The sequence below is a fragment of the Lynx rufus genome, unplaced genomic scaffold (assembly GCF_022079265.1).
Source record: "Lynx rufus isolate CCGP_SWC_20201006 ecotype Redwood Valley unplaced genomic scaffold, mLynRuf1.p SCAF_4, whole genome shotgun sequence".
In the NCBI taxonomy this organism is placed as follows: domain Eukaryota; kingdom Metazoa; phylum Chordata; class Mammalia; order Carnivora; family Felidae; genus Lynx; species Lynx rufus.
The window spans coordinates 155,804,759-155,825,258 of record NW_025814856.1 but is presented as its reverse complement, the minus strand read 5'-3'; the positions used below and the strand labels follow the sequence as shown (position 1 = coordinate 155,825,258).

Sequence of the window (20,500 nt, the reverse complement as noted above, 5' to 3'; positions counted from 1 at the left end):
AGGAAGGCCCGAGTGTGTTCAGCGCGAGTTCCTGACAAGTCCCCTGGACGGACAAGATGAGCCTCGAGAGCCTGAGTGGACAGGGCTGTTCTGGTCCAACTGGGGGGAAGTTGTGTGTTACTTTGGAGAAGGAGAGAGGAGAAAAAAGGGAAAGGTGGAATGAACCGGTGAGGTGGCTGATATTTTGTATGTTCCACAGTATGGTCTACCTCCTAACCTTCCTAATGTTCAGTAAAGCTAAAGAAATCATAGAAACTCAAGGTGAGCCACTGTCTATGTTGGGGGTGGGGGTTGGACTTTGCATTAGGTCAACACCAGCAGGACAGGGACAGCTCCTGTGGATGTAGGGGGTGTGGTGAGGGTGATAGCCATTTATTTATCATCCTTACTGATCATCCTTACCACATTTGCACAGATCTCTGCAGGGGGAGTGCGTGAGGGAGTTGGGGTGTCTCAGCTAGCCTCTGGGTTTCATTCTGATAATAACCACTTGAATGAGAGAAGTGAGAAGGGGGCCCAGGCCTCTGGTCCACTCTGAACTGGCCATCACTGCTCCTTTCCGATTATTAATGTATGCTCTGTAAACATTGCAGAATATTTAAAAAGTCCAGAAAGTAAAAGTGAAAAGAAGCCATGAGCCATTCCTTAGCCCTAAGATATAGCTGTATATTTCACTTCCTTCACTTCTTTTCTATGTATATGTGTGCTTACAAAGTTGGGGTTGTATTTTAATATGTACTTGACTCCCTTTACTCAGCGTAACAGCATAAACATTCTTTCAGATAAAAGCCACACCTCTTATGTAAGGATTTTCATACCTTCTTACAAGAAACAGAGTTGATTTCGTTAATAGAAATCTTTGCAGGAAGAAAATTTGGGGGCATATAATCTCTGGGCCAGCCTAATTGACTTGAGTTCTTGTTTTTTGGTTTTTCCATCTTGTACAAACCAGAAAGTCCTATGAGTTTGAAGACTTATTGCAATCTTCCTCTGAGAACAGCAGAGTGGACTGGTACGCACAGACTAAGTTGGGGCTCACACGCACTTTATCAGAGGAGAACGTCTACGAGGACATTCTAGGTAAGAGGCCCACATACCTGTGTATGAGTCCGGGTCTGTCTCTGGCAAGGGGGAGAGGAAATGGGGCTGACCCCTTGAAACACAGACACACACACACACTCTCTCTCTCTCTCTCTCTCTCACACACACACACACACACACACACACAGTCTCGAAGAAATACATGTACTCAGATGAACAAGAGAGCAGGTAGGGGCATGGCAGAGTGGCCCACGGAGGGACATATGAGAGAAAGTGGGACCGGAGAGGAAAGAGGAAGGACTGGTGCTGAATGGCCATGGAGGCAGCATGTTGCAGTGGGAAACACTGGAGACCTGGGGTCTGAATAGCTGTGATTAAATCTCTGCTCTGCTCCTGATTAGCTGTATAACAGTGAGTGGGGGACTTCACTTTTCTGAACATCGTTCTCTCATCTGTATAATAAAGACGATGACAGTTACATTGTAGGGCTGAGGATTGGAGAAAATAGAATGGAAAGTACCTGGGTTGTAACAGATGCTCAGTAAATTTAGGGATTACGGAATGAAGGAAAACTAAGGCCACCACGCTCTTCCTGAATCTGTAGGAGTGTGACAGTAACAGGGCATCAAAATTCAGACTAAAATGAATGTCTACTATTTTTAAAAGTAGCTTTGGCCTAAGTTCTTTTAAATTCTAAAGTGGAGCTCAGATTCACCAAGTTTGTTTGCATTTCTTTATTTTTTAATGTTTATATTTTATTTTGGATTTCATTTGCTAATATTTTATTTAAGAATTTTTTTTTTTAATTTATATCCAAGTTAGTTAGCGTATAGTGCAATAATGATTTCAGGAGTAGAATCCAGTGGTTCATCCTCTACATTTAACACCCGGTGCTCATCCCAACAATGTTTATTTATTTTTGAGAAAATAGCAGGGGAGGGGCAGAGAGAAAGGGAGACAGAAGATCCGAAGTGGACCCTCTGCTGACAGCAGCGAGCCGGATGTGGGGCTCGAACTCCTGAGCCATGAGATCATGACCTGAGCCAAAGTCAGACATGTGACCAACCGAGCCACCCAGGCACCTCTGTTTGCATTTAAATTAGTGAGTTAAAAAGGAAATAAAATCAATAAATTAGTGAGTTCAGTAGCCTTCAGGGAATATCACAGTTTTCAGGGAAGTGTGAGGTCAGCCCACCGTCTGCATGTTGGGGTCAAGGGTGGGAGTGGGGGAAGAAAGGAGCTGGTAAGAGGGAGAAACCCGTACATGGCCACATGCAAGGGATCGGTAGGGCAGATACACATATACATACGTGAATGGAATCATCAATACCAGAACAAACTCCACAGTAGGAGGAAACACGAGACTTGAGGCAGAATAGATATTTAGCTGAGCTATGAATTTCACCATAGACTGTTTGAATTATAGCGTCCAAGTTTGGGAGATGGGTTGCTGCCAACGCAGTAGGCTTCCCAGGTCCGAAGCGGGTATGAGGTCTAGACTTCTCTTAACAGTGTGTACCTAACAGGGAAGTTTTCAGTTACAGAGAACGGAAGACCCAGCTGAAATAACAAGGGAGTTTGTTGGTTCATGTGACCAGAACTGGCCTATTCTCCCTTGTTTCCTCCCCCTGACCCCACCTTTTATAAAGTAGGCTCTGCACCCAGTGTGGGGCTTGAACTCACAATCCTGAGATCGAGAACTGCCCACTCCACTGACTGAGCCAGCCAGGCGCCCCTCTTCTCCCTTGTTATCACTCGGGCTAGCTCCATTCTCGGCGGGTTTCCTATGGTCTTCACGATGGCTGCCGTCAGCTCCCTGGAATCTGTAACTTCCCGTTGGGAAGGAGAGCCCATGTTCTGCACCCAACAAAAATGCCGAGGTTCATGCTGAAGAGACTGGTTTAGGTCCCTTTTTCACCTTCATAGCCCAGGAATGCCATGCACTGGTTGGCATAAGCTTGGGATGTGAGCCCTTCCCTGAACTGGACACTGAGGCGGAGACTGGGGATGCTCACATTGACTGATGCTCTGAACTTGGAATGGAGTTATCTCCATATATCTAAGAAGGGGGACACACTCTGGCGTGTGTGTGTTCGTCACTCCGGCGAAAACCAGGGTCCAAGAGGAAGGGGGTGAATGGATAGCAAGACATCAGACATCCCCACCAGGAGAGGCCGAGACGTTGGGTGGCTCTCTGATAAGGAAAACTTCCGTAACGTTCCCAGTTCCTGACTTGTTGCCTTTGACCACAGATCCACCAATGAAGGAAAACCCTTATGAGGACGTGGAGTTGCACGGTCGCTGCCTGGGGAAGAAGTGTGTCTTGAACTTCCCTGGTTCTCCCACTTCTTCCATTCCTGACACACCCTCCAAGGTATGAGCCCCCCGGGGAGTGGTGCAGGGAGAGGGGTCCCCAGCACCCCCAGCATGGTGGCCTCGAGCAGCCTCGAGCTGTGGGTTACACCGGAGTGCCAGGCCTCCCTCACCTCTGGGTTCCTGGATTTGCCTATCAGCTGCCTGCCTGCTCTAGTTCTGCCTCTAGTTCTCCTGGAAACCCTCTGCTGAACCAAACATCCTAAAATAACATTTTAGTTTCTGGGTCAGAAACCTCCCCAAACTGGGTAAGTAAGATAGCACATCCGTATTATACAACTGTAAGGAAGAGTAGCCTGACCTAAAACAAAGTCTAAAATATAAGACTGAAAGTTCTGATACAGAAACAGTACCTTTATAGCATGCCACCATCTGTGAGGTTTTAAATAGAAAAATATACGTACATGGAAACTCAAATATGTTTGTGTATGTAGAGGAATATCCCTGTAGGGAACCTAAGAGTGAGTGGGTATATCTGTGGAGTTGTCTGAATGTGAGTACCTGGAGGGCAAGGTGGAAAACTGACTTTTTTTTTCTTTCTTTTTTTTTTTTTTTTTTTTTTTTTTTTTACTGAATATCGTTTTGAACCTTTTGAAATTTTGTACTAGGTACATATAGATAATATAACTATACTCATGTGAATGATAACTTCAACTCATTGCCAAGAGGATTGAATTTATATTCCTTAGCTTGGCATTAAATAATCCTTCATAATTGATCCCTGGGCATCCATTATTACCTAATTTCCTACACTTCCTACATACAAAAGCTCCCGTCTAGCAAAAGCATACAAATTGCCCCTCTGATACTCTAGGCCCAGATTGACAGACCTTTTCTGTAAAGGACCAGAGGGTAAATATATGAACTCTGTTGTGACTACTCAGTGCTGCATTATAGTGAAAAGCAGCTGTAGACAATATGCAAACAGATGGATGTGCTGTATGTCAATAAAACTTTATTACAGACATACTTTTCACATGTCATGGAATATTACTTATTTTCCAACCATTTAAAAAATGTAAAAACCATTCTTAGCTCATGGGCTGTATAGAAACAGGTGGTGGGCCAGATGTGGCCCAGAGGCCACATTTGCCCACCCCTGTGTTAGGTCATTTTTATATCTGCTTTTGGCTCCTGTCTTTCTCTCCCCATCCTTTACAACCCAGATCAATCCTGCCTCCTTCAAGAAGTTTCTAGGCCATTTCAGCCACTGGAACTTCTTCCCCTCTTACTCATTGGGCTAAAGTGTTCATTTTACACCAAATTGTGTATACGGCATTATGATATCTCTGACGTTGATGATTTAAAATCTGATTTAAGTCATGTAATGTATCTTAAAAACCTCCCCAGCTAAATTATGAATTCCTGAAGTTCCTCAATATTCTCTTTCTTTGTGTCCGCCATTAGTGGTTGTTCTACAGTGTGTAATTGATGAAGAAATTAAGTAAAGGAAGGCCAAATCCAGGCCCCGGGTGTCCGTTTCAGTCCCATTGCAGGATCTATTTCCAGCCTAAGAAAAGCCATCTTCCTCTCTGGGCTCCACGCATTTGCTGGCAGGTGGGGGGTCCGCACACGAGGCATGCCTTTTGTGCTCAGTGGTCACACAGGGAATCTTTCTGCCACCAGTCTTCCTGAAGAGAGTTGAAGGTAGACTCCACCATGAGGGGTGGATCTTACCTAACCAAGCCGATTACTGTAATTCTTGCCGAAGCCAGTTAACTGCTCTTTTTCTCCTCCTATGGAAGAGTGTTGTCATGAATAATCCAGCACAAGAGATAATTAGCAGAGTTTTCCTACTTGCCTTTGAAATGTGTTTTCAGTAGATTTGGATGCCTTCGACATTTAGGAAATCCTTCATTTCCCACAGTGGATAAGCCTGGCTTAAAGGAAGGAAGGCTCTCTCACAACCCAGGGTGCCCTTTCGTGTCCCACCTGGCTCTCCCCTGCTCTCCTCTTCACGCAGGGAATGCACCGCCTGCCCCTTAGGAGCAATGAACAACATCTGCCCCAAGCAACTCTGCAATTAGAGCTGGGGGCTCCTCCCTGATGCCAGGAAATAAGGACTTAACGGCCCTCTTCTTCCCCTTCCTGCCAGCCAGAGAAAACCTAGGTCCTGTGTCACCAGAGCAGCTAAACACAGTAGGTAACCACCTCCACAAGCCTATCCCTGTCTCCAGTTGCCCAGGGTGTGTGTCTGATTGCCGCCGATTCCTGCCAGCTGCTTTCAGCCTTTGCACGTCACCTGCAGGACTCTGTGTCCACGCTCATTCCTCCGCTCTCCCACATCTGGGTATCCGGTTTGTGCCCATTCTGGGGGACAGCTGCAGACTTCACCACTTCCTCCGTTTTAACTCATCAAATATTCATGGAGCATCTGCCGCATCTGGGCTGCACCTGGGACCTTAGAACTGGCGGAAGCAGTCCCTTTGTGGCAACCTCCTCTGTCAGCCTCAGAAAGATCCTGTGACAGCTTCTGGGATTCTCATTTAGTGAGACCGTGCCTGGACCCAGCACAGGGGTAAGGGTCAGCTGGACAGACAGAAAGGAGCAGATGTGCAGATGCTAATGCTTATAGACACACAATGCAAGCTCTTGAGCCGGGGCTATTTTCTTTTCTTGCTATGTGTTACCTCCATCCCCACACCTGGAATAGCACAGTAAACGGAGTAGTAACTAATTTTGATAACAAAGGAAATCTAGGCTAACGTGAGACATTCTTTTTTATGTACTGACTCGTAAGACCTAAGGGAAAAAACGTGTCACTAAGTAGCATTCTCTGGTTGCCTGGGGAGCCCACCCACACCATCTCCCACACCAAAAAATCCTGTATCACGTAGCTGTAGCTACAGAGAGGCAGTATCTGGTCGAGTGTGCAAGTTCTAGAGTCTGTCTCCATTCAGAACTTGCTAGCTGAGTGACTTTGGGCAAATGATCTCATCTACACGGATCAGTTTGTCACTGATAAAATAGGAAGGATAATAGTATTCTCCTCGTAGGGATTTTATGAAGAGTAATCAAATTAATCCTTGTAAATACTTAGGCTAAGTAGCTACTATTTATGTGCGTTTGGTAAATATATAGAATTGTGCTTTTCAGTATGTGTTCTTTTTTTTAAAAAAAACTTCATTTCCTAAAAACAGAACATTCTCATCACAAAAAAAGTTTTTGGCGGGGGGGGGTGGCGCCTGGGTGGCTCAATCAGTTGCGCACCCAACTTCAGCTCAGGTCATGATCTCATAGTTCATGAGTTCAGGCCTCACGCTGGGCTCTGTGCTGACAGCTCAGCCTGGAGCCTGCTTTGGATTTTGTGTCTCCCTCTCTCTCTGCCCTCCGCCCATCGTGCTCTCTCTTTCTCAAAAATAAATAAGCATTAAAAAAATTTTTTTAATTTTTTTTGAGAGAAAGAGAGAGAGAGAGGGTGCAAGTGAGCAAGGGGCAGAGAGAGAGAGAGAGAGAGAGAGAATATCCCAGGAGGGGCAGAGGAGGAGATGGGTGTGGGTGTGGGTGAGGGAGACAGTGAGAAGCAGGGCTCACCTGAAGCTGGGCTCACGTTTTACCCTAAGCTGAGCTTGAGCTCATGAACCTGAGATCATGACCTGGGCCGAAGTCAGATTAATGACTGAGCCATCCAGAATTTTCTTAAATACTGAAAAGTGTAATGAAGAATATAAAACTCATCCATAATCGGGGATTTTTATTTTTCTTTAATAGATTGTTAGCGTGTGTGTGTGTGTGTGTGTACATAAAAAAGATTTGGGATGATGTCTATATACTGTTGCTGGCCTTTATCCTAAGTATTTCCCCACGTCATTAATTTCCTTTTAAAAACAATGTTTGTTGTCTGCCTGGCATTCCATTGTTTAAATGTAATGTCATCACTTTGTATAATGTCCCAATTGTTAAAATATGCGTGTTTGCTTTCCTATGTACTTCTGTGTGTGTATATTTAAGGAAGTGTTTATGGAAAGATATGCACCTGTGGGTATATATGAGCTAATGGACATGTTTGTGAGAATGACATCTAAGTCCTTAGAGGAGGCCTCTATAAAAGAGACCAGGAATGAGGTTAAGTTAGGTTAGGAAGAGATGGGATATTTGGTATCAAGGGCCCTTTCAGTCTTCTTACATCACTGTCTTCTTTTTTTTTTTTTTTTTTTTAATTTTTTTTTTTTTTCAACGTTTATTTATTTTTGGGACAGAGAGAGACAGAGCATGAACGGGGGAGGGGCAGAGAGAGAGGGAGACACAGAATCGGAAGCAGGCTCCAGGCTCTGAGCCATCAGCCCAGAGCCTGACGCGGGGCTCGAACTCACGGACCGCGAGATCGTGACCTGGCTGAAGTCGGACGCTTAACCGACTGCACCACCCAGGCGCCCCTTACATCACTGTCTTCTGAGGCAGTAAGACAGGGACAAGAGAGGACAGGAAGGAGTTAAGCCACCAGCCACCATTCGCAGACAAGAAGGGTGAATGAACCCTGGCTTGAGTCCAGGTCAGCTCCCTTTAGGGAGGCCGCCCCTCTTCCCCACCAAGAAGTCCCCTGGCCAGGGCCCATCACACTCGGTCCCCCAAAATAACTCATGAAGTTTCCACAGAGAGTTCTTGCCTGCTTTTCTTTTTTGGACACCACAGATCTTTTGCTACGTCCATTCTGTGTGCCTCTGCAACAGCTGGGCCCCTCCCTAGAGGTTATTCCATAGACACAATGGAATTAGGCATATTACCATCAGAGCACATTGGTGTGAGGCTTTCTTTCTTTCTTTCTAAGTTTACTTTATTTTGAGAGAGAGAGCAAGCAGGGGGAGACAGAGAGGAGAGAGAGAATCCCAAGCAGGCTCCACACTGTCAGCCCAGAGCCAAACACAGGGCAGCGTCTCAAACTCACAAACCACAAGACCATGACCCACGCCAAGCTGAAATCGAGAGTCAAACGCCCAACTGACTGAACCATTCACACGCCCCGAGTGAGGCTTTCTGATCAAAAGCGGGAATCTTATCTGGGCCACAGCCTGATATAATCACCCCTGGGGTCCTGTAGTATCTATTCTTTTATACTATCGTTCAGGTTTGACCAACTTCTGCTGGTTGACTGATTTTGTAAATAAAGTTTTTCTGTAACAGCCACGCTCATTCATGCACATATTTGGTATGGCTGCTTTTGCACTGCGGTGGCAGAGTCTAGTAGTCGTGGCAAAGCCTAAAATATTTACCGTCTGGCCTTTAAGAAAAGGCTTGCCACCCCCTGCTAAGTCCAAGAGTCATACCCTTACCTTCAAAGGCCTTCCACAGATGATTTGATGTCCTCATTGGTGTGTGATCTCTCCCATCTCTTTGGCTGTACTCGCTCTGAGCCATGAAGACTCTCTCTGGTCTAATTTGCTCTTCCTCACCGCTATGCCTCTTCTCAGATTGTGCTATCTACTTGAAAATGCTCTACCCCAGAGCCCACTAGGTCCTCTTCTCAGTTAAGTAGCAGCTGAAACTCCACCCCCCTCAGGAAAGCTCCCTGGACATTTGGGGGCTGATTCTGGGTGCTCTGGAGGGCACACCGGGGCCCCTTTCCCTGGCAGTGTCACCACGGGGAGATGCTGTCACCACGGGGAGATGCAGCCCATGCAGCCTCCCCCAGGTCTCTTGACACCCTTTAGAGAGTTGTGTACCATGTTCTGGTTCCGTTCTGTTTTCTTTCTCCTCAGACTTCTTTATCGGTCAAATCTTTGAACAAACACTCTCACACCTAAAAGTCTAATAAAAACAGATGCCTGCTTTTTGCCAACAATGTGATACGTGATTCTAATACAGGGAAAGACTCGGGGCCATTTCCTTGGATTTCATTGCAGATGGAATTTGGCCTCTAAGAAAGCTTCTAGCTATTCCTTCTTTATGTGCTGGTTTAATTATGAAGATGCGCATAGTGAGCAAACCACACTGGCTTTTTCTGCTCAGGGCTTGTGGTGCTAAGCGATTGATTGCTGCCTATAGACTCGTGATACAAACATTGCAGCAGGCCACTTGGGAAGACTAGGAGTCTTTATTCCTAGAAATCTTCAAAAAGAAAAGGTTCTGGAGTTATTGTTACATACTATGTGGAATGAAACAAGAATAGAGAAATTGATGGAACAAAATAAGATGATTCTGTAAGAGTTTAAGATATAATAAATGCGGCCTTGTAATCTGATAGGAAAAGAAAGACTTATTTATTAAATGGAATAGGGATAAGGTAGCTTTGGGGGAAAAATCACTTTAGACTAACATGCAATAAAATAAATGACTGATGGATTAATAAATAAAATATGTTAAGGGGCACCTGGGTGGCTCAGTCGGTTGAGTGTCTGACTTCAGCCCAGGTCACAATCTTGCAGTTTATGAGTTCGAGCCCCACATCAGGCTTGCTGGTGTCAATGCATAGCCTACTTCAGATCATCTGTGCCCCTCTCTCTGTCCCTCCCTCGCTCGCGTTTTCTCTCTCAAAAACAAAACACTAAAAAAATATGTTCGAAATAAGCTAAGAAAATCCACAAGAAAATGGAATTAAATATGTATTAAACCTCTAAAAATATATAGACTTTCTAGGCAAAGAGAGGCAAGATTAAATCATTCACAAAGGAAAAGATGAACAGATTTTCATATACAAAGATTTCACATGATCTTAAAAAAAACATGGAAAAAACACACAACAAAACTGACAAATAGTTCATATCTGCTCTATATAAAGAGTTCTTCCAAATTAATAAGAAAAACACTAGGAACTCAAAAGATAAATAGGCAAAGAACATAAACAATATACTAAAGAAAAAAGCAGTTAGCATATTAAAGTATGAAAAAATGAGAAAAACTGTAGTGTATCAGGTATTTTGCTAGGTACTTTATATACCTTTAGCCCATCAAATGCATTAACTCATTAATTCATTTTAAAAAAGAGACTTTGGGGGCGCCTGGGTGGCGCAGTCGGTAAAGCATCCGACTTCAGCCAGGTCACGATCTCGCGGTCCGTGAGTTCGAGCCCCGCGTCAGGCTCTGGGCTGATGGCTCGGAGCCTGGAGCCTGTTTCCAATTCTGTGTCTCCCTCTCTCTCTGCCCCTCCCCCGTTCATGCTCTGTCTCTCTCTGTCCCAAAAATAAATAAAAAACGTTGAAAAAAAAATTTAAAAAAATAAAAAAATAAAAAAAAATAAAAAAGAGACTTTGCAGCTATAATTATAATACAGTGCGCATCCTGGAAGTACCTTTAGAAAGAAGATAGTCCAAGTAGTTTTTAAATTTTATTAGTATCTCTTATTTCAGTGTTAATATACTCATATGGCTTAAACTTTGAGGAGTATTAAAGGTGTACAGTGAAAAGTCTTCCTCTGGCCCCTGGCCCTCCATCTCTGTCCCCCAGAAGAACCACTGTTAGTTTCTGTTGTGTCCTTCAGAACTCTCCTCTGCATACACCAGCAGGGTAGCTCCTTAAAACACACACACATCAGCATGTTATGCCAACTGTTCTACACTTTGCTTTTCATGCTTCAACAACAGACATCCGGGGCGTCTGGGTGGCTCAGTCAGTTGAGCGTCCGACTTCGGCTCAGGTCATGATCTCATGCCCCATGTTAGGCTCTGTGCTGACAGCTCAAAGCCTGGAACGTGCTTCGTGGATTCTGTGTCTCCCTCTCTCTCTGCCCCTCCCCCGCTCATACTTTGTCTCTCTCTCTCTCTCTCTCTCTCTCTCTGTCTCCCCAAAATAAGTAAAACATTTAAAAAAATATATATATACATCTGAGAGAACTTTCCATATGAGTACACTAAGATTTTTCTTACACATGCATCGTATTCCATTCTGTAGATGTACCAGATTTTATTTGACCAGCTTCTGCTGATGGACATCGTTTCCAGTATTTTGTGTACTTGTATTTTACAAGCCATCTCACAGTGTACACTACGGTTTGCACAGTATAGCTTGCCTCGTACAGTATAACTTTGCCCAAGTCTGGGTATATGGGTAGGGCCCATTCCTGGAGATGGAATTACTGGGTGAAGCGGCATGTGCATTTGTAATTTCGTTGACACTGCTCCATCGCCCTCCATAGAATTATACCAATTTCTAGTCCCACCAGCAGTGGATGAAAGTGTGAAAGGGACTCACCAATAACTCCGGTGAGTTACCAAATTTATCTTCGCTAATCTTAGAGGGAAAAATGTCTCTTTGATGGAGTTTTCATTTTCTTTTCTCTTATGAGTAAAGCTAAGAATCGTTTTCCATATCTAAGCATCATTGTCTTTCTTTATTTTATAAATTTTCCATCCCTATCTTTTTGCCTGTTTGCCTTTTCATTAATTTATGTGTTACAAAAATGAGTTCTAGAGGGAGTTAATTTTAACCGACTGGGCCACCCAGGCACCGCTAAGGGAGTTAATTTTATTTTATTTTTTTTTTAATTTTTTTTTTTAACGTTTATTTATTTTTGAGACAGAGAGAGACAGAGCATGAACGGGGGAGGGTCAGAGAGAGGGAGACACAAAATCTGAAACAGGCTCCAGGCTCTGAGCTGTCAGCACAGAGCCCGACGCGGGGCTCGAACTCACGGACCGCAAGATCATGACCTGAGCCGAAGTCAGACGCTTAACTGACTGAGCCACCCAGGCGCCCCTAGGGGAGTTAATTTTAAATCAGTACAAGATGGCAGAGGGGGACCAGACAGCATGGACCAGGGCCTGTGGAGCCCACAGACCAGCGACCCAACACCAGGGTTAACCACATCTCTTCCGCAACCTTCCTAATACATATTTAAAAATTGGTGGTATATAAAAAAGAAAAAGAAGATCTGTAAGTTGCAGGGTTTTTGGTTTTGGGGTTTTTTGCTTTTTTACCTTTGACCTTAAAGCAGCTCATTTTTAGAGATAAGACCCCGAGGCTTAGGAAGTGAAGCTCCTTGTATAGGAGGTCCTCAGCTTACCAGCGGGCAGGGGTCAAAACCAGGCTTAGGTCTTCTGACTCCCAGTCCGGTGGGTGTTAGTTGGCTGAGCTCCTGATTTGTACAGGTAAGAGAGCCAGGTTACTCCCGCTTGTCTAAAAGGAGACTGGATTGGGTGTGCGTCCTTTGTCATCTTTATGCAAACAGACTCAGCCTACCCTGGGAACAGAGACCAGCTTTCCCTCTCCATCTCATGGTCTGTATCACTGGCACCCCCAGCCATCTCCCAGTTAGTCCCTTTGTATTTATTTGCTCTTCTTTTCTCCTTTCGCCTCCCAGCAGTCATTGTCCAAACCTGCTTTTTTCCGGCAAAATTCAGAGAGAAGGAACTTCAAACTGCTGGACACTAGGAAGCTGAGTCGGGATGGATATGGGTCCCCTTCCAAAATCAGCCCCCCCTCCACCCCCAGCAGCCCTGATGACACTTTCTTTAACCTTGGAGATCCGCAGAATGGCAGGAAGAAGAGAAAGATACCCAAGGTAAGGCTTGCAGCAAACTTCGTGTGCAGATAGGTCCCCTTTCCTACAAAGGAGGGCTGCAGAGGAATCTGGGCAGAGAACTGAACACTGAGCCATCTTCTGCCTGCCTCATCACAGGCCAGACAGCAGGCTGGAGTGTCTGAGCCTTTGTCATGATAGTTACTGTGGTCCTGTAGCCTTCCTCTTAGCCCTTCCTCTCCCAGCCTCAGCTCTGCTTGTGATCCCACACCACGTTTCCAATGCCCCTCCTCAAAGGGCCTCAAAAAGCAGAGCTCCGTTCCTTGTGCTGTGACTCAGACTTTGGTGAACACCAGCTACAGAGGTGGCATCGTGTGAAGCCTGTGCTCTGGGCCAGCACTTGTCAAAAATATATCTTTCCTGGCTCTTTTCTTTGAGAGAGAGAGAACCCGAGCAGGGGAGAAGCAGAGGGAGATAATCCCCAATAGGCTTCACGCCCAGCACAAGCCCAATGCTGGGTTCAGTCTCACAACCGTGAGATCATGACCTGAGCCGAAATCAAGAGTCACGCTTCACTGACTGAGCCACCCAGGTGCCCCTTTGCTGCCTCTTTTCAACCGGAAAGGTAAAACATCAAAGGATGTTTCCCTTTCCTCAGCTCCAGCCCTGCTGTGCTGGTCCCTCTTCACTGGCCACTTGGGTACCAACTTCCTATGAGAACTTTTAGAGCAGGGACTCTTCACTTCAGAATACATGGATGGATGGATGGGATTTAGAAGTCATGAAACCAATAATATCATGTAAAATTTTGTGTGGAGAGTTTTGGGGGGATAGATGGAAGAGGGAGAAGATGGTCTATAGGTTTCATCAGATTTCTCAAAGTGATGCATTGACCTGAAAGTCATGGGACATTTACAAGCTGGTTCCTCCTGACAGTTTGGTTAATCAGTATTTTGAGCCATAATTTCACCCCTACCACACCCGCTCCCAACATTCTCATTCAAGTGAAGTGAAGTCACCTTGACAATCAGACTGCGTTCTGAAGAGTAAGGGCAGCCAGGGTCAGGTGATTGAGAAAAGACTAAAACCCACAGCCTGGTAGGAGGGGGTTGTAGGTGGAACAGGGGAGAAGACATCTTGCTGACAGAGGGCAACTGGAGGGGCCAGGGTGGAGCCAGGCCTCCTCCTTCTTCTGCTCTCCTTGTTGGGCCTTGTCCTGCCCAGAGTGTGGTGCAGGTTGCATACTGATTATTTGATGTTTGCTGAATGAGTTCCACTAACACAGGGACCCAGTGTCTTTCAGCACAGACTCACTCCCGGGCGTCCCGTCGACTGCATTCCACAGTCACTGTCCTGTGCTATCGTGATAGCTGCTCCGGGGCCCCCAAAGTGTGGCATCTCTAGGCACTCCCTTAACTCCCCTTCCGCTTTTTCTGGGACTGTTCATAGGTCTCTGAAATATCAAAATCCTACATTTGCGGAATAATTAAAAGTGACCGTTCACATCTGTACTGACAGCCTTACCATTATTTTAACAAATGAAACAGAGATAATCAAATGAATTACGTGTTGGGTTAAAAGAGCTTTAACACAACTCTAAGTTTGAGTACATGATTTTCTTACCAAGCGTTTAACCTCTGTCTTCTACCCTGTCCTTTTACCCATCACTCCCCCGTGTACTATTTTAATGTCTTTTATTTAATTATTAGAAAAAATTGTTTTAATTTTTTTTTGTTTTTAATGTTTATTTTTTAAAAAAAAATTTTTTTTTTCAGCGTTTATTTATTTTTGGGACAGAGAGAGACAGAGCATGAACGGGGGAGGGGCAGAGAGAGAGGGAGACACAGAATCGGAAACAGGCTCCAGGCTCTGAGCCATCAGCCCAGAGCCTGACGCGGGGCTCGAACTCACGGACCGCGAGATCGTGACCTGGCTGAAGTCGGACGCTTAACCGACTGCGCCACCCAGGCGCCCCTTTAATGTTTATTTTTGAGAGAGAGCATGAGCGGGCAAGAGGTAGAGAGAGAGGGAGACACAGAATCCAAAGCAGGCTCCAGGCCCCGAGCTGTTAGCACAGAGCCCGACGTGAGGCTCCAACCCACTAACTGCGAGATCATGACCCAAGCCAAAGTCGGACGCTTAACCGACTGAGCCACCCAGGCGCCCATGCTCAGTGCAGAGCCCTTTGTGGGGCTCAATACCACAACCCTGGGACCAAGACCTGAGCTGAAATCAAGAGTCAGACACTCAAACGACTGAGCCACCCAGGCGCTTCTAATATTTTTTAAAGGTTTTTTGAGACTGAGGGAAAGAGAATGCGTGTGCGCATCTTATGAAAGTAGAGGTGGAGGGAAAGCAGGGCTAGTGCTGCCGCTGTGTATGTGTTTAATGTGCAAATGCAGCAGTTCGTTCCATGTTAAGATACTGCCTGAAATGGAAGTGTCACCGGCACTTACACAGTGCACAGGCACTTGGCCTGCCCCTCCCCTGCTCATGCTCTGTCTCCCTCTCCCTCAAAAATAAACATTAAAACAATAAAATAGTACATTCACACTGTTATACAACCATCACCACCATCCATCTACAGAACTTTCCATCTCCCCAAATAGAAACTCTGTACCCGTGAAACACTAACTCCCCATTCCGCCCTCCCCCCCAGCCTCTGGCAACCACTGTTCTGCTTTCTGTCTGTACAAATTAGCCTATTCTAGGTACCTTACGTAAGTAGAATCTTACAATCTTTATCCTTTTGTGACTGACTTATTTCACTTAGCATAACGTCCTCAAGTTTCATTTATGTTCGAGCATGTGCCCAAACTCCCTTCCTTTTGAAGGCTGAATAATATTCCATTGTACGTACCACATTTGGTTTATCCATTCATCCCTTGATCGACATTTGGATGTTTTCACTTCCTGACTATTGTGAATAATACTAGCATCTCATTTATGCATTGTCTTATTCCATAGGAAATGGGGCTAGCATTAATATTCCAGTGGTTAGAACATGTGTGAAAACCAGCAAGTGCCATTTCATGGGTCTGAGCTCTGAAGCAAATGGCTGCTTCATAAGAACAAATATAAATAAGCCACACTGCAGGGATTAGGCGGTGAAGGCAGAGACCTCATTCAGGTTCAAGGCAAAGCCAGGACAGGGTTAGGAATGAGGAATTCACCAAGAGAGCTGTCAAGGCCAGTGTTGGGCCACTCGCAGGACCCAGAGTGTGCAGGTGTGCAAAGATGTGGCAGGGCAGTGTCCTAACAGTCTGCAGAGCTGAGGGGCCGGGGCCCAGGCCCGCCACAAGGAGACCTGGAGAATGAGCCACCTTCCTCCATTGGCGGTCCAGCACTCCGGCTTGTGGAGAGGAGCTGCTGAGCTGCTTCAGGGACTGGGACAGAGGGACAGAGGGCAGAGATGGGGATTGGCAACAGCTAACCCACTGTGCCCACCTGCATGCCCATCACCCAGTTCATCATAGCACATCCTCTCTCCAGTTCTTCCAGTGCAAAAAAGAATATAAAACTTTTCAAGGCAGCTTATAAACACAGCTCCCCTTTAAAATCACCAGTTGTTATTGAGGAGGGCACCTTTTGGGATGAGCACTGGGTGTTGTATGGAAACCAATTTGACAATAAATTTCATATGTTGAAAAAAAAACAAAACAAAACAAAACAAATAAATAAAATCACCAGTTGGGGGGGGGGGTTGCCTGGGTGGCTCAGTCAGTTGACCGTCCGACTTCGGCTCAGGTCATGATCTCACGGTTCGTGAGTTCGAGCCCCACATGGGGCTCTGTGCTGACAGCTCAGAGCCTGGAATCTGTTTCAGATTCTGTGTCTCCCTCTCTCTCTGGCCCTTCCCCTCTTAAGTGCTCTCTTTCTCTCTCTCTCAAAAATAAATAAACATTAAAAAAAAATTTTTTTTAATAAAAATAAAATAAAATCACCAGTTGGGGAGTACCCAGCTGACTCAGTCAGAAGAACGTGTGGCTCTTGATCTCAGGGTCATGGGTTCAAGCCCCAGGTTGGGTGTAGAGATTACTAGGGAAAATAAACTTAAAAAAAATAATAAATTCACCAGTTGGTTTGCCTTGACTATACACAGGTAGACTTCCCTTCCTCGCAACCAGGTGGAGCCCAGGAGGCTTCCACTGGTGAAATTTGCAGGTGCTGTAAAGCCTGGTGGGAAGCGACCCAGGGCTTCAGTCGCCCGATGGGTCTGCTAGAGTCAGCCTGGAAAATGTGCTGCTCAGTAGTGGTGCCTGCCGAGCGGTAAGAGAGATCATGGAAGGCCTTACAAGTGTGCATGAGCATTCCTCCGCAGGAAGGGTGGTATGCGGGGTGCAGGGCATGGCTATGCAGCCCTGAGCTAGAACTCGAAAGCTGCTGTAATCCCTGCCCGCTTCCTGCCCACAGCTGCTCACACAGTCTTTGGCGTGTTTCCTACAAAACGGGCCCTGCCTGGGAAGCTTTTTATTTTTGCTGTCTCTTCCCTTTTCTTCCCCCACCACCGCCTCCCACCCCGGGGGGCACAAAGACTGCTCCCAAATCACAGTGACATCGCAGCATCGAAGGGGGAGCGACTGTCACACAATTAGCCAATGAAATTGCCTCCCTGTGTCTCAGCTGGATGTGTTAGTATATTCAGACCTCCCCTGTTCATACATCAGGGAGGCTGGCGGCCTCCTTTACTGTCCTCGACAGTCCTATTCCTGTCTGGTAGAAAGGAGTAATTGAGAGATGCCAGTGGGCCCATGGAAAGCGGCCCCTCCCTCCTCCTTTCCCGGCCTTCCGTCGTCCTGGAAGAGAACGAGCAGCAAAGGAATCCCAGCTGCACATGGAGAGGAAGCCACTAACACTGGCTTTTCTTCTCCCGGTGTCTGGCAGTTGGTATTGCGAATCAATGCCATTTACGAGGCCCGGAGAGGAAAGAAACGTGTGAAGAGGCTGTCCCAGTCAACAGAGAGCAACTCAGGAAAAGGTATGACCCCCCCGCCACCATCACTCGCGCCCCATCAATCTGAAAACAGATTCTTCCTAAAAGAGGCTTCCTGTGGTTCAGAGCTGGCTCACCAAAGATGAGAACAAGTCAGCCCTTTGTAAGAATCTCCTGTTGTCCACGGGACAGCGAGGACCCAGGAAAGACCTCAGCCTGGTGGCCTGTCCCGTGGTCCTTTGACTGTCCACCCATCAAGTCAGCCCAGTGCCGCATGCTCTGAGCTCACCATGGGAGCAGTTCTCTTTGCTTAGCACACATACAAGGAGCCAGTCTCTTTGGCTGTATTATTTTGATATAGGTACCATCCGAACTAGAGCCGCATTCACGTGGAAGTACATTTAGTTGGACAAAGACATAGTTTGTCCATGACATTTAAACTGACAAAAAGAAAATAGCCCCTCTGAAGTAGAAATCTTGGATTTACGTGACTGCATGCAAAAAGTTTCCTGTGTTAGAAAAACTCACACACGCAATTTTCTTCTATTGCCGTTTTTTGTTTGTTTGTTGTTTTTCTGTCCAGTGACAGATGAGAACAGTGAGTCTGACAGCGACACCGAGGAGAAACTGAAAGGTGAGGAGAGCAGGTGGTGTGCAGGGCGCATGCAGATGGCTGTGGCGCTTCCTGCTTAACATGGGAGACAGGACAGAGTGTCCTCGCACAAGCCGGTTGGGAAAGGCGTGAATGTGAGGGGACAGGGGACCCACAGGGTTGCTCGGGGGCCGGTCAGTCCTGAGCATGACCAGGTAGGACCTGTTCGGTCACTGAGCCTGTGGCTCCAGAGATCCAGGGTGGATACCACTGCAGTGGCCCCCATTCCTATGCCTTTCCGTTATCGGTGTTTTCCACTGCTGGCCTGGGACTCCAGGCACCTGGGCTCTTGTCCCACTCCCATGAAAGTTGCTGTAAGATCAGGAGGAAATCACTTAAGATCTCAGGGCCTCTATTCCTCGTCTTTCAGATGAAGTCACTGAAGTAATTGGTCTCTGTAGATCTAAATTCATTGACTTCGGTGTAGGCTTTAGTGAGTTTTCCACAATTTCTCAGACCCGGGGTGGGGGGAAGCCAAAGAAAGCCATAGCCCAGGGCTGCTGAGGGAGGTGATGGGGACTGGTCTGCTTGGCATCCCTGCCTCATTCACCTCTCATGACCACCTGCTCCCCGGCCCACCTCAAGAATGGAGCAAGTCCGTTTCCATCACATAGAATGATGGTAGGAGGGAAGGTGGGTGGGAGCTCTGAGTTAGTCATGTCTCTGCCCGTTCTGTCACACAGATGTTCACAAAGTTCCCTGCTCCAAAAGCCTTGTGGTCTGGATTGTGTCACATCCCACAAACTGGAAGATGAAGGGAATAAGTGAGGGGAGGAGTCAGCGTCCCCCACCCCATCTGACAGAGGGACGCAAAGATTACTCAAACCACTGCACCAAGTCCACACAACAGACCCATGGCTGAGCAGAGCCCCCGCATCCTGGGCTTCCGCGCCCCCCATGAGCCGGGTGGCCTATCCAGTGTGGCTCGCCCCGAAGTTGGCAGGGACCCCAAACAAAGGGCTCTGAGCTAATTTGTTAAATGCGGGAACACTTTTTTAGGATTGGAAGGAACACACAGGCTGTCACAGCCCCGTGCAGTGCCTCGTTGGGAAGACAGTGGCACGCTGGCACTCACTGTCCCTGTCCCCCTAGCTCACAGTCAGCGCCTGGTCAATGTGAAGTCACGCCTGAAGCAGGCTCCGAGATACCCATCCCTTGACCGGGAGCTCATGGAGTACCAGCAGAGGCAGCTGTTCGAGTACTTTGTGGTCGTGTCACTGCATAAGAAGCAGGCCGGGGCTGCGTATGTGCCAGAACTCACCCAGCAGTTCCCTCTCAAGGTATGGGCCCGGCCTCTGTGGCCTGCCAGGGGACTGTGGCGTTCTTGCCAACTTCGTGCTGGTATTCGTGGCTTCCGGGAGGTGTGGGAGTCTGAGGAGCGCTTGGTGTCTGGAATCTTGAATGCGGGTCGTAACTAGGGTATATCAAATGCAAAAAGCTGCTGCTGGAGAACTTGGGAGGTCCCAAGAAGTGGGAGATTCAGAGACTCACAAGTATGGACAAAAACACTGACTCACTTCCTGTGGTCACTGTGCTGTCCCTACCAGCTTCTTTGTCCTCCCCATCTCCCTATGCAGCCACGTCTCTCCCCAGGCTATCCTAGAAGCCTCTTTCCCATCAGCCACACGACTGTCCCCTGGGAGTGTGTGTTTGCTGAACATCTGTGCGTGTGCTGTGCACCTCTGGGTGTGTACCAGGTGTGCTAGGATCCCGTTCTAAGTCTAACATGGTTCGCAGCTGTGTGGATGTGGCTTTACCATACATTAAATCAGGTACCCAAAATGCACTGGCACTCAATAAAGTCTAAAATAGCATGGCCAATAATATATATATATATATATTTCTTATATCTACTATATATATATTATTGTTATATCTATATCTATATATATTGTTATATATATCTATATATAGAGATATATAGATATGTTATATATATATCTATCTATATATATATATATATATCTAGATATATCTATATAAAGACGAGGAGAATATGTTTTCCGTCCTTAAGAAGCTTACACTCTGACAGGAGGTCATAAGATAAGCATACAAAGACTCATGAGGCAGAATGTGACACTGTACACTGTACGTGGCCTTCAGACAATGA

The 20,500-nt window shown here is 46.4% G+C and overlaps 1 protein-coding gene across 1 annotated transcript in view; it reads left to right on the top strand.

Moving 5' to 3' along the window:
- DENND2A (DENN domain containing 2A) overlaps positions 1-20,500 on the top strand; it is an 86,659-nt gene that overhangs the window by 29,217 nt on the left and 36,942 nt on the right. Inside the window, exons 4-9 of the mRNA XM_047096782.1 lie at positions 953-1,080; positions 3,294-3,415; positions 12,647-12,847; positions 17,690-17,783; positions 18,322-18,372; positions 19,483-19,670. Coding sequence (XP_046952738.1) covers positions 953-1,080; positions 3,294-3,415; positions 12,647-12,847; positions 17,690-17,783; positions 18,322-18,372; positions 19,483-19,670 — 784 coding nt within the window. The remainder of the gene's footprint in view (positions 1-952; positions 1,081-3,293; positions 3,416-12,646; positions 12,848-17,689; positions 17,784-18,321; positions 18,373-19,482; positions 19,671-20,500) is intronic.